At 48.6% G+C, this 13417-nt stretch overlaps 6 protein-coding genes across 6 annotated transcripts; 1 reads left to right on the top strand and 5 right to left on the bottom strand.

Moving 5' to 3' along the window:
* Nucleotides 1–240: 240 nt before the first annotated feature.
* On the bottom strand, nucleotides 241–3150 carry N7511_001003 (WD40 repeat domain-containing protein; the record flags this gene model as incomplete). The annotated part of the gene is made up of 8 exons (XM_057123428.1): nucleotides 241–903; nucleotides 958–1256; nucleotides 1311–1442; nucleotides 1497–1631; nucleotides 1678–2636; nucleotides 2697–2848; nucleotides 2899–3056; nucleotides 3111–3150. 8 exons carry the CDS (start codon nucleotides 3148–3150, stop codon nucleotides 241–243), a joined length of 2538 nt encoding a protein of 845 aa, XP_056989161.1.
* A 233-nt stretch (nucleotides 3151–3383) lies between these two features.
* ilv3C (putative dihydroxy-acid dehydratase) lies at nucleotides 3384–5309 on the bottom strand (the record flags this gene model as incomplete). Its single annotated transcript, XM_057123427.1, has 3 exons — nucleotides 3384–4553; nucleotides 4627–4838; nucleotides 4898–5309. 3 exons carry the CDS (start codon nucleotides 5307–5309, stop codon nucleotides 3384–3386), a joined length of 1794 nt encoding a protein of 597 aa, XP_056989160.1.
* Nucleotides 5310–5507: 198 nt separating this feature from the next.
* Nucleotides 5508–6965, bottom strand: N7511_001001 (uncharacterized protein; the record flags this gene model as incomplete). Its single annotated transcript, XM_057123426.1, has 1 exon — nucleotides 5508–6965. One exon carries the CDS (start codon nucleotides 6963–6965, stop codon nucleotides 5508–5510), a length of 1458 nt encoding a protein of 485 aa, XP_056989159.1.
* Nucleotides 6966–7818: 853 nt separating this feature from the next.
* Nucleotides 7819–10407, bottom strand: yme2 (uncharacterized protein; the record flags this gene model as incomplete). Its single annotated transcript, XM_057123425.1, has 3 exons — nucleotides 7819–8375; nucleotides 8426–10171; nucleotides 10224–10407. 3 exons carry the CDS (start codon nucleotides 10405–10407, stop codon nucleotides 7819–7821), a joined length of 2487 nt encoding a protein of 828 aa, XP_056989158.1.
* A 204-nt stretch (nucleotides 10408–10611) lies between these two features.
* On the top strand, nucleotides 10612–11247 carry N7511_000999 (EMI1 family protein; the record flags this gene model as incomplete). Its single annotated transcript, XM_057123424.1, has 1 exon — nucleotides 10612–11247. The coding sequence occupies one exon, from the start codon at nucleotides 10612–10614 to the stop codon at nucleotides 11245–11247; it is 636 nt and encodes a 211-aa protein (XP_056989157.1).
* A 703-nt stretch (nucleotides 11248–11950) lies between these two features.
* N7511_000998 (uncharacterized protein) lies at nucleotides 11951–12571 on the bottom strand (the record flags this gene model as incomplete). The annotated part of the gene is made up of 1 exon (XM_057123423.1): nucleotides 11951–12571. One exon carries the CDS (start codon nucleotides 12569–12571, stop codon nucleotides 11951–11953), a length of 621 nt encoding a protein of 206 aa, XP_056989156.1.
* Nucleotides 12572–13417: the final 846 nt, after the last annotated feature.

Below are 13417 nucleotides of genomic sequence, written 5' to 3'. Positions count from 1 at the left end.
ATGGAGAAAGTGTTCATCTCTAATGACGTTGCCGCGGCCAATCACGCTCGAGCTGTATACAACCCTAAATAAATAACTAAGCGGCAGAGATATGGCATTTCCTCTTCCTCCATATTTCAAACGAGAACTGCAAGTATATAATAATACTACGAAGGAAATAGGAATAGACTAGACGAGAGGCAATTTGTGCTTCAACTACTCGTCCGAATATTATGCTACTGAAGTAAAATACCTCCCAAATCAAGCCAGTTCATCATCATCACCCATTCCCATGACGCGGCGCTCTGCCAGATCGCGGATCTTGTCCTCCAGAACACCCCGTCCATAACGCTGTGCAACCTTGGCGGCGGCTTCGAGCATCTTGCCGTTGCGGTCTGTCATCAAAGCTACCAACTCGAGTGCCTTCATTCCACGCTCCTCGCCCTCCCTACATTCAATGGCCAGCATCTGCAGCAGGTTCTTGTCCAGGTCGAGCTCTCTCCGCGCCATATCAGAGCGCTGACTTGCTGTCGCATTGGTGGAGGACAATAAATCACGGAAGAGAGATAAGAGGATGTTTCCGCGGACAAAGGATTCCTCGAATCGGGAACCCTCGTTACGGTCTGCTGCTGCTTCTTCGGATTCGTTGGAGTCCTTCGGAGGAGCACTGGAAACGGGGATCTGGAAGTCGAACTCGCTGAGAAGTGGCCGCGGGAAGTAGGGGTTCTTGTCGCCACCCTTGAGGATGATACAGTGGAACTTGTCTTGTGCAACAGCGACTGGCCAATATGTTTCCTCTTTCCGTCCACCTGCGAGACGTGCCATTTGCTTTGTGTCAAGAAGAGGAACCCACCGGGCTTGCCCGGGGGTGCGCCAATGTTGTAGCACCAGCAAGACACCGGTAGAGTCGTAGATGCAAGGATCCTAGACATAAGGTCAGTTTTGCTGTACTTGTTATTGGATTCATCTGGCACATACACCAAAGTCAGAGAAGAAAACACTCTGCAATGAAGCCCCTTCCGGAAGGGCCACTGTATCTTCGTTCTGGCAGATTTCGTCACGCTTGACATTTTCCACCGTATATCGTAAACTCGTGTGACGGCCATCGGGCCCAACGGGTCCATTGCCGATACTCATAATGTAGTCGCGCCAAGCTGCGCAAGTTACAGCTTGACTCTTCTGTCTGTACACCTTGAAGGGGGTCCCAAACAGAGTGTACACACGGACATAGTCCTTGGATGTTACAGCCACGATGTATGAGTCGCTGAGAGCCAAAGCTAATGATATATTAGTAGATAATACATGAAAACAGCTCTTTCAATGACGCTTACCTCGAACTTGTTCTCCCTCGGGCAATTGAGTTCGCCAGTCCGCTCGCGTAGTCCATGTCTCGTGTGGTCGATAAAAGATAGTAGCAGCGCTGCCGTCGGAAGGGCTATTGGCGAAAAGTGTACCATTGTCGTCTATACTTGATCAGCAATCACTTCGACCAAGTGCCAAACCAGGGAAAAACCTACTCAGACAAGCCTTGTCGTACATGTAAGGATCGGTGAAATGGAAGTCTCTGTGAGCCTCACGGTCGTAGAATTCCACAGTCACAGTATGGTGGGTTTCCTGGTCGACGGTCCAGACAGCACCAGTTAAGTTGAGACCTGACCATGTTAGCAATCCTATGTCAGAATTAACCGGAGTCCCAACATACAGAGGTATCTTCTGCTTCCAGCCCATGGCGTGCTGCCCGGCTGAAGAGCCGGGTGAGCCAAGGGCTGCAAGCTACCCCCGAGTGAAGTCGCTTGCTGACAGGGCCACCAATGTCATCGAGAGAGCCATTTGGCCGCTTTCCATAGAGGTTAAGCTCATCCTCGGCATAGCCAGCTCCATCATCGTCGTCAACAAAATCACCCATCTCCTCATCTTGACCCAGGATATCATCCAGCGAGTCTGGGGTTCCTCTCCGAGCAGCTCGCTGGATGGCCTCCTTAGACCGATCTGCCAATGTTGTTCGTTGGACATTGCTAGAGATCTCGCCTAGGGGCCCAGGGAAGATCGGAGCAGCCTGTAGAGACTTTTGCAGGAGTGATTCGTGGTCTTTCGGTACAAAGTTATCGTAGATGAAAAGCTCTCCGTCTGAGGTTGTGAATGAAAGTGAGTTCTTGGTCGGGTGCCATGCAAGGTTCATGACATTTCCGAAGTCGAATCGCTGCAAGATTTTCTGAGTCTTTGCTTCCCAGAGCACAATCTGTCCATCTGCTGCTGCGGAAGCCAGGAGTGTGCCGTTCGGGGCCCAGCTCAATGCGGTGATATCACCAGTATGTCCACCGGCAAAAGTCTTCTCTTTCTTCCACTCACTGGTAGAGTAAATTGAAATATCTCTCGTTGCCTCGGCAGAGGCAAATGCAGTTCCATCAGGGTGCCACACAATTCGCGATGTCGCCTCAGCATCTGGCTCCAGTCGTCGAATGACTCCATCAAGTTTACGGACCAGTTCCGGTTCCTCTTCTTGCAGAGAGTAGATGTAAAGAATACCGTCGGTGCCAGAAACTGTCGCATATCGGCCACTGGGATCGAATGTGACATGCTTTGTTCCCTTGGATTGTTCCCGGAGGTACTTCACTTGCGTCATGTCGTCGACTTTCACTATTTTGACCGTGAGCTCACTATTTCAGCTGTGTTAGCAACCGACACCAACATTCTATATCCGCTAACGCCGTACTCACTCGCTTGCTACCGCTACCCACTCCCCATCTCTCGTCACCGCGATATCTCTCACTGGCAAAGCGCATCGGACCAGCAAGTTCTGCATCTTGCCAGACAGGATGTCGTACTGCCAAACCGTTCCATCTTCAGCACCCATGATAAATGACCGATTCTGATGATCTTGTCAGCTCCATTTGCGAGACCGCTGAATCTCCAACCTACCGTAGCACCGATACCGAAATGCGCGTCGACACCCTCGTCAATGGTCTTGGGTTCGCCATCCTCCCCAACTGTGTAAATGCGAATTGCGGAATTTGAACCACCAGTAATGATTCGTCGGCCGTCGGGCGTATATGTCAATACTGTTGTACCAGGAGTGTCTGTAAACCGCGATGTCAGTAGGTGTCGTGGATAATTTCATGCGGGTAGCTTACGGGCTGGGCGCCCCCGCGGGCGAAGAGTGTCGAAACTCATCTCGAACGAGACCTGACGTAGATACTCGAAGTTGCAATCAACAAGTCTGGAGTCTCGATCTCAATCTGGTGGAGCGTAAACGCCAGGGATCTCCGACGCGTCCGCGCGTGACGCGCCTTGATTTAACCCGATTGGGAACTGAAATAGGGCTCAGGGCTCAGGGTAAGGGCCTCTTTCGCTGGACTGAAGTTATACATCTCAATAAAAGTCTCATTTGATTTCTAGGTCTTCTACTAATTGGCACCCCCAGCGGTCAAGAAATCAAAATCTGCTCCCTCCTGAGCTTGGTTCACCGACCGCTCATACAACCCCCGGTATCCTCTCCGCTGCTTTCGTGTCTGCACATCTCCTGCAAGGACCTGTCGGCGGTTTTCAATACGAGCCTGCAATACTGAATCAGGGACATCCAATTTCAGTGTGCGAGTCTCGATATCGCAGATGATCAAGTCCCCGGTCTCCACGGCACCAAACGGGGACTCTGGCAGCGCAGCTTCCGGCGAGATATGAAGAATGATGGTACCACCCGCAGTTCCTGACATTCGACCATCAGACAGGCGCAGCATGTCTTTAACTCCTGCTTTTCCTAGCTTCTTTGGTATGGGTATGAGACCAGCCTCGGGCATACCAGGATTGCCAACTGGACCAATGTTCTTCAGGACAAGCACGCTATCCTTCGTAACGCCGAGGTTAGGATCATCGATACGCTTGGCTAAGTCGGCTGAATTCTCAAATACTAAAGCTGGTCCAGTATGAGACAGTAGATGTCTATACTTAGAGGCTGAGGCTTTAATAACCGCTCCATCTGGGGCAAGGTTGCCACGAAGGACAACCAAAGAAGACGAGGGATATAGGGGATCGGACAATGGCCGAATGATGTGCTGTGCAAAGGAGATTTGCTTGGACTGAGATGCGTCCAAGACCTCGCCCAATGTTTGCCCGGTGATTGTCGTGGCAGATAAATGAAGTAAAGGCCTGAGCACTTGCAAAAGCGCCACCATGCCTCCTGCATTGTGAAAATCGTTCATATAGTTATCCCCACTCGGTTTGAGATCAACCAGCAGTGGAGTTTTGCGTCCGATCTCCTCAAAAGTGTCCAGAGTGATTACTCCCTGAAGCTCTGGATGCCGATTGGCAATGGCTAATAAATGGACCACTGCATTCGTTGAGCCACCGATGGCCTGAAGAACTGTGATAGCATTCCAAAAGGATTCCTTCGCCAAGATCGTCTGTGGCTTTCTTTGGGATTTGGCGATCGCAACTGCATTTGCGCCTGTCTCCTCTGCAATTCGCAGTCTTGCTGATGATACTGCCGGTGCAGATGCACCCTTGAGTGGCATCATACCTAGAGCTGCAGTGACGCATGCCATTGTACTAGCGGTGCCCATGACACCACATGTCCCGATCTACAGGAGAAGTAGCTGGTGTTAGCTGACATGATAGTTTCATCCTCGCTGAGATACCTCGCTCGACACATACCGTCGGTGCAAGCTCTTCATTGACTGCTGAGATCTCTTCGACATCTATCTCGCCTGCTCTGAACGCTGCCCAATTGTTTCGGCAGTCAGTACAAGCACCAATACGCTGGCCGCGGTGACTCCCTGGCATCATGGGACCGGTGATCAAAGGGAGAACGGGCTTGTTGGCAGATATACCACCCATGAGCTGTGCTGGAACAGTCTTATCACATCCTAAAATTCGTCAAAAAATTATGAACAATCTATCAAAGTGTCATATGATTGAAACTCACCTCCAATCATGATGCACGCGTCCAATGGCTGAGCTCGAATCATCTCCTCCGTATCCATGCTCATAAGGTTTCTCAAAAACATGCTAGTTGGAGACGAGAAAGATTCAGCGACACTGATGGTAGGAAACTCTATAGCCAGTCCTCCATTGAGCTGCACGCCGCGCTTCGCAGCCTCGATGAGCTGCGGCACATTGGCATGACAGGGGTTGTAACCGGAGAAAGTGTTGATTATTCCCACAATTGGTCGTGATAAAGCATCTTCGGAATAACCAAGTGCCTTGATAAACACTTTCCGAAGGAATAGAGAGAAGTGCGCATCTCCATAAGAGGTTAGACCCTGGCGAAGTCCCGAAGTGGAGGCGATCGGGGTTGTGAGATCATAATCCTTGTTGAGTTCTGCATCATTCTGCATTGTTGAGGCAATTGAAAGATAATAGCACGAGCTTCAACTTGGCTTATATATTCCCCTCCTCCTAGTGGATGGTGTCATCGGCGCAAGGCCGACCCGGATATTAATCCGAGCCGAGGGAGTATAAAATACAAAAGTCAACTACTTGGTTCTTGAATGGTTGGAATGCTATGGAAACAGGCAATTCTGTAATGATAGAATTTACACTCTACTCCTCATATTCACCCTCAGCTCCTTTGATGGTCGGAAAGCTCCCCAACTAGTCTTGTGTCCGGGAACTGTGAGGATTTTGCCATTCTTGGGCTCAATCTCCCACATGGCAACTACTCCGGCGGTGAAGATCAAGATAGTTCTCTCAATGAAACCACCGTTGGTAGATCCATATAGTCCACCCGCGAATGGAGCAAGGATGTCCGGATCAGCCCATTGTTTGCCCGTTGTAGGGTCTGTCACAAGGTACCGAAGAGGGTCGAATTGATCTGGATTGGAGAAGTATCGAGGATCGTGATGATAGGCACCGTGTGGAAGGATGACCTTTTCACCTTTGCGAATCGTGTAGGAGCGAGGCTCGGTCAGGCCGTATGCGGCTTCGTCCGCCGACTCGGAAAGTGTAATGTCGGATGCCAGTTTTTTAGAAGTGATTCCCGCAGAGTGAAGGCGCAGGGTTTCATAGTAGCACGCTCTGAACAGCGGGCAAGATTCAAGCACTTTCTCAATATCGAGGCTGAGTCGAGGAGGTTCATCGAATGGGAACCCAGTCTCTTGGCGACTTGGTCGAGAAGCTATCACATAAGGGGATATCTCCTTTCGGACCTGCTCAAGAAGCGGAGCATCCGAGAATAAGTGGGTGATTGCCCAGAAAGCAATCTTGCTTGTGTGCTCGATCAGCTCATAATACAAGGACAAGTGTCCTGCAGCACTGGCGCCGGAGGAGAGCTCCAACTTGCGAAAAGTTCGCATCCGATCTTTGACCAGCTCTGACACATTGTCCAGATCCCGCAGTTCAATGCCGGCATCAATACCATCGTCCCAAGCAGCAAGGGCTCGGTGAAAGATTGACATGATATGACGAAGCCGATCACGGGCCGCATGGCCTGCTGAAGCAGAAGGATGTGGTATATAGCGAGGAGTACCAATAAATAGTGTCACATAGCTGCTGTCAAGGGTTCCAAGATCTTCCGATAAACCAGGGAACGCCTCTACAAAGGCATCGCCCATCAAGAAGGTAGTGGTGATGTGGCCGACAAAGTTGCTTATAAGAGCAAACAAGTTTGCTTCACAAAATGATTGGTCTTCTTCGTTTGGTAGCTCTACCTGACTGCTTCCACGCTCCCAGGGATTCTGGTCAACAAGGCTGCGGCAGAAGCTTACCAAGTTCGGAATGTGACTCTCTACCAAACGAGTAATTGCGGATGAAGCTTCAGTAACAAAGGCCTTGCTGTGGATAATGGAAGACGCATTATCTTTGATGCCTTTGTCCTGGGTCAGATTCAATTTGCGCGTGAGAGTGCGGTCGCCAAAGACGTTTTGCAACGCCTGGTCGAGAACATGGGCACTCGAAGCATCTTCTGCAGAGAAGACAGTTTTCATCATAGATGGTGAGATCACGGCATTGTGCTTTTCACCGCGTAAGTAGATGCCAAAAACAGGCTCATTCATGGTTTCTCTATATTGTATTAGTGACGGGCGCAGAGTCAACCCAAAGTTGAACAAGCATACCGTGTTCTAATGAAAAATTTGACATGATTCCACAAGAAAGGAACTCCGTGTCCGATCCGAGGGAGCCAGTAGGGTGCTATTAGCACTGCCCTTGGTTTTGAAGGGTCTTGACAACGGCGTTGACTTTGGAACCCCGAAACAAAGCGGGTTGTGATGCAAGCAAAAATGATCACAGCAAAGAATATAGGCCAGTTCACATAAGATAACCCAGTACGGGCACTCTGGAAAGGACCGTTGGGTGAGGTTTCATACCCCATGGTGATATAATGAAATATTAAAAACAAACACTGCCATCCGAGATGACACGGTCGTTCAATTCCCACGCTCACTCAATGTTTGAAGATTGCAGTCTTTGGTCAGTAGTAAGTAATGATAAAAAATGTTGGAACAAGCGACTCTTGGACATATGTATTGATTCCGGCGATGAAAGGGACTGGAGGGCGCGGTCGAGTTCTTTCCCTTGCTGACTCATCTTGGAACCTGAGGTCTCACCTAGACATTTTTTACTGATTTGCTATGTTTCTGATTTGTATTAATATAGGACTGAGTCTCTATGTATGATACAGGATTTGAGTTTATTGAATATGTAGATGGTGACTCAAGAAATGGGCTCCCGATACGGCTCTAGTTGTTTACACAGCCGAGGTCATGCTACGTGGCAAACAGGTGCATACTCCCAGGTATATTGCGATTTAAGCAAAGAGTGATATGGTCTTTAAAAAAATTGAACTCAAGTAGTTGAGGGCTAATACTGAGGTGAGATATTGAGGTGAGATATAGACAGTAAGCTGTTTCAGTTCTCATTCTGCAGGATCTTCGACAGAGAAGCGCTCTCGCTCTCATACTTCTGAATCTTGGCCTGCGATCCATGAACCTTGCGCAGAAGCCATTCAATTCTAGAAGTGAGTTCCCAGGGATACTTTGGCAAAGAGCCAAGGACCTGGAGTTCCTGCTCATATTTGCTGATACTCGAGTTCTCGTTGCTCATAAGCTGTGCAAGAACCAACATATCAAGACGACCTTGTAGGGTCTTGTTTGACACTAGACGCTGGAAAGCAGCACGATAGACGGGCTTTCCGGGTTTGATGTATCGTGGGAATCCCTTGTCGGTTCCCACGGAGATGAGCTCTGATTGTTCCAGGGCGTGCAGAGTGGCCTCGCCGTTCTCTTTGAACAGATCCGAGAGAAGGACTTTGTTGTACAATAGAGTGCCGTCTTTCGAGCTTGCCAAAGACTTGATCAAATGCCACGCTTGTTCACGACTCCATTGAGGTGTCATCGAGTCTGTGCCCAAAATGAAGATCTTCAAAATCTCCGATGATGATTGCTCAATGATACGGTTTACAGCAGCTATATGGCGTGTTAGAGATTGCTTCAGTTGAACTGGGATATAGACTTACCTTCAGGGGTCTCCCCGGCTTCAATTCGATGAGCCATAAACTCAAGGTCAGTGACTCGGCCGCCTAGTACCTTGATACAGGAATCTAAGCCATGAAGTGTCTTCTTGCGATTCGCATCCTGCTCCTTGTCACCATCGCCTCCCACCGTGTCCAGGTGACTTAGAACAAAGCGACGGCCAACATCGAGTGAACAGTCACCCAAGCCAATTGTGCGGAAAACTTGATTAGGGAGCGCCTTGCTCAAAGGCTTCGCGAAGGAAGAATCAGTTGTCAAAAAGACGACATGTGCAATATTTGCTGAGGTCAGGCCAGCCGCCCACTGCGTCATCTTGTCGAGCACAACACTGTCCTCTGAATCATACACGAAGTTGTCAATAATGACAACAGGCCGTTTTTCCGGATGGGCCTCCAGGTACTCATCCTCGGACATGTTGAAGTCTTTGTCCTCCTTGCGTCTCCCTTCCAAAGCAACCCGCCTCATGGCAACAGCAGTGTTTTGCCAGATTTTGCTGAGCTGCGCATCGAGAGTTTCAGAGAACCCAGCCTTGGTACCAATCATTCCCTGTGCAGCTAGGTCAATCAAGCTGCTGAGGCTATTCATCCAGGAAAAGATTGGCCGGTAGCCAACCTGGGCCGCCGCTCGTGAGATTTTAGCCGTGTCTCCTCGGGCATCTTGGATTTGCTTGCAGTCCACGACGACCTTGTACTTGTGCTCCTTCAGCGCTTGTTCCAAGACCAATTCGCGCTTTCCTGAGCCTCGTGGGCCATGAATGACGATGAATGTTTCCGCAGTTTCAGTCAACCAGGCTTGTAGCTGTGAGATGTCTTTTTGTCGGTCCTCCCAAATAGCTGCCAGGCCACGCGGGTCTGATTTGCTCTTGCCAAAAGAAAACATGTTGGTTTTGCTAACCTGCGCGCGAATCCATTGCACGATCTGGTTCTCCTCGTGTTGCAACGTCGACTTGATTTTGAGCTCAATGAAGAAAGTGCGAATGGGATCGAAGACAATGACGGTGATAGTGGCAATCAAGGCAGCTAAAGCGGGAATAACTATTCTTGGGTGGTTCAAGAGCCAGTCCTTGATCATAAACAGTTTGATCTTGCGTTCATAATTGATCTTGAACCTTGTACCAGATTTACCGCCACCAGATTCCTCCGAAACGGTAAAGCCATGCATACAATTTCTTGCCATGACAGAATATCGAGGTCGTTCAAATCGCAGAGTCGCATACCGTGGCACCACTTTGGAATCGGTGGGTTGGGGTTGGATATCGAGAAGTTTTCCATATGGCCGGAACAATGAGTACAGAGCTTCTTGAGATAGCTCAGCAGCTGAGCTATCGGGAGAGGTAGACAAGAATTCCACCTTGATGGTTTGGCTTGGAATTCGATAAAGGTCTTCGATCCACGGTATTCCGCGCACGAGGTCCGCATCAACCTTCTGGAATGGATTGAACCAAGGATTGATAGGTTTATTTCGTAGATGCTCCTCGACCGCATTCCGAATAGTCTCGTCATTCAAATCTGGCTTACGTGCATATCTAACAAATGCACCGCCTTCTTTATACCTCGCGATGACCTCTTTGATCTCTAGGTCCAAATCTTTAGGCAATGCCCTTTGAACGATTCGAAGTGGATCAGATGCTGCCATTCCAGGCTTGTCAATCTTTCTCAAGATACCCTCAAGAGGCTGAACATGACTGAGGGGACCCCGCAGCAGCCATTGTAACCGGTGCGGAAAGATATCTAGAACTGGTCAGCAAAAGAGCACTGAAGCTTGGAGAGCTGCAGTACCTACTATTCACGTAAAGTATTCCTTCATTTTCTCCCAGTGAGATATGTCCTGACTGGATAGAAGATGTGTATCGTATCATCGAGCGTCCCCAAGGCGGAAGCCTCCCTCGGCCAAATGCATGAGCATTGATATGGGAGCGTGGAGAGCACACCGCCCAAGGAACTTTTGTGAATGTAACTTGTCTCATTGTCGCAAAGACATGTTAAAGAGGGGGGGAAATTTGGGAAGAAATCCTGTGTTTGAATCGATCAACAGGATATGAATGACGTCGTGGTCTTGACTATCGGGCTTGTTATCGATCACGTGCCGTTTGATTACGAAAAAGATAACCGCGGTCACCTTGTCGCGACATCCACCCATCCGTCACTTCAGGTCAATTCTACTGCGCAAGATGGGCTGGCTATGGAGCTCAAGTCCTAGTGACACAGCCAAGGATACATCACTTAACACACCATCACCTGCGACACCTGCGGAAGCATCAAAGCAGACTGCACCGCCGAAGGCCTTGACCCCCAGCGAGCAAGCCGATCTAGAATGGAATTCAATCCTCGCCGATCTCAGAGCTGAGGAGACTGCCCTGTCAAAGGGTACCCCCGGTGGTCTTACATCCGATGGCAATGTCTCAATACAATCCGAAACACCCTCATCACCGATCGCTCCCGAATCCCTCTACCAAGACCACATGTCCTGCCGCAACGCCTTCGACTACGCCTTCTTCTGTCAGTCTTTTGGTGGACAGTTTGTGAATGTTTACCGATATGGAGAATTACGATCCTGCAGTGATCATTGGGATAATCTATGGCTTTGCATGAAGACTCGCACATGGCCCGAAAACATGCGCAAGAAGGCCATCCTAGACCACAACCGAAAGAAGGCTATCAAGTACAAGACTGGCCCCAGTAGCGAGGATGTCTGGGATGTACGACTAGAACCGGCCCGGGACTCGTTCAAGGGAGACTTTGCCGCTTTGGAGCGGGAAATGAAGGCCGAAGATGAGGAGGCGGCGAGACAAAAGGCGGCTTCATGATACCCCTTGTCCTTTTCCTTTGGGATTTTTGTTACAATATGTAGATATATGCCTCTTGTGTCAGCTCATGTATAATATGACCTTCTCAATTCTCCCCGTGTCTGGGAGTCACTTGTAGAATCTGTAGACATCAATTGGCCTAAGGATCTCGGTACTTATATTTCTCTGCCTACAGATAAGGGATATCTTTGCGAAATTTATCAACTTGTTATAGTGAGATATCAGAAGAAGAGAGCTCTTGGATTGAACCAGCGTATAAACATGAAAGAACCCCCCCCCCCCCCGAACCATTGCGATGCGGCGCTCAAAATACTATGCTCTTAAATGCAGCGCTAAAACATGAGATATAAAAATACAGCATTGAAACAAAGATTTCCAAATCAAACGAAGAAACAAAATCTCAGCATAAGACACTCAGATAAATGAGAAACCCACAGAGCTCAAGACATGGCAGATACATGTCTCGTAAGATTGAAAAAACAAGTCAAACAGACCCGTATAGATAGTTTTGGCAGCGAAATTATAGGAAAAAGGTTGGCATACCTGAAACCTGTGAGCAAATGGTGCCTGTATAAAAGCCCAGTCACGAAGCACGACCTGCTGCAGAGACCAACTCGATAGTGTCAGCATCGAAGCCAATGAGAAGGGAAAAGAAAATGCCATGGTGAGGTTCCTCTCTCAGACACACTCAGAACTAGACTAATTAGTGTCTCCTTTCCTTTTCCTGTTGCTTGTTGAACTGCGCCTCTTTGTAGTGGATCTTGGCTATCTCGTTAGGGACATGTTTTCTACGTCGTTCAAACCCAGGGCTCTTTGAATTATCTCTTAGCCCCTGATGGGCCTTGAGTCTCCGTCCCCTGGCTTCTTCGGACTCTGCTTCTTGTGAACTGGTCATAGTTGGTGCCGACGTGGGCCCGCCAGCACCGTCAGCACCGCCATCATGACTTTCTACCTGTGATGAAAAGGAATTAGCAGAAGCAGACGGGTCTTTTGGTTCAGAGTCTTCGGGAACACTGCCGAGAGTTGGTCGTGCATAAGAGTGATGCTTTCTATTTTGCATCCGAGATCCCCTTCTCGTTGAAGTCTCGCGCTGTGCCTCCTTTCTGCCACCACTGAACATGGCAGAGTGTGAAGCTCCTCGAAGTCCAGTGCGAGATGTTGCTCGGCTTCCATCAGGGAATGTTCCTGATACGCGTCCGTCATTATAGACGCGCACGTTTGCACGCTGGCCATCGATCTCGCGATAGGTTACGAAGCCGTTTGGATGATCGCTGGGCTCATCGCTGTCCATGTTTGTTGACGTTTTTCTGGTCACCTCGGGCATTTTGAGAAATTGTATCTGTTATTTGACAAGGTTGAGATCGTCGAGGTTGAATATTGTGTTTAATGTTTGAACGCTTGGAGTATTGGATGTTTTTGATGAAGTAGAATATATCGATATATGAGAGAAACAGAGCGCTTTAATACTTTTTTCTGTCACCCACCAAAGCTGGCGGTATCAAAAATAGAAAAGAACAACTTAGACAAAGAAAATCCGCAGAATATTAGCCACAGGCTTATTGTCGACTCTATACTTGGGGTTTCTTTGTGGGTAGTGCTAAGAAGCCACCCCCCATAATTAAATCCGACTAATACACTAGCGGCATTTTAGCGCTATTTGGGTATTGGAATCTACATCAAATTTGACCTCAAATATGGCATCAATGGACATTTCAAGAAATCGGATGAATCATCAGTCCTCGCTTAGTAACCCACCAAAACCCCGGTTTTTGCTAAGGGTGTAGGGTCCATGCACTCACGGTCCCCTTCTTTGTGCTGTGTACTTTTAGTCTCTGGAGAGAATTAAAGCCGTGACGAGTCACAGCCCAGTTTCACGAGGGGGCTCATAGTAAAAATGGAACAAAGGGTCAGATTATCGAAAATGGAAAGGCTATTTACAACAACATAGAGAGAATGCCGTATTGGGGCAGACGCTCTTAAACCCTTGCAAACTCGAAGAAAACAACGCTTGAATAGAATAATTGGAGGAAAATATCAAAAGGCATAGTACCTGAGGCTTTTGTTAAACTTCTCCGATCATAAGCAAAAACCGTCTAAATCACAGATGTATCCCATTTGAGCAAATCATGATTGCCTCATGAAGTTTTGATCATAGTCGTGGCCGTCAAAG

The sequence above is a fragment of the Penicillium nucicola genome, assembly GCF_028828085.1.
Source record: "Penicillium nucicola strain IBT 29836 chromosome Unknown utg000001l, whole genome shotgun sequence".
NCBI lineage: Eukaryota > Fungi > Ascomycota > Eurotiomycetes > Eurotiales > Aspergillaceae > Penicillium > Penicillium nucicola.
The sequence above is the reverse complement of the archived record's forward strand: the minus strand, read 5'-3'. Positions and strand labels throughout refer to the sequence as shown.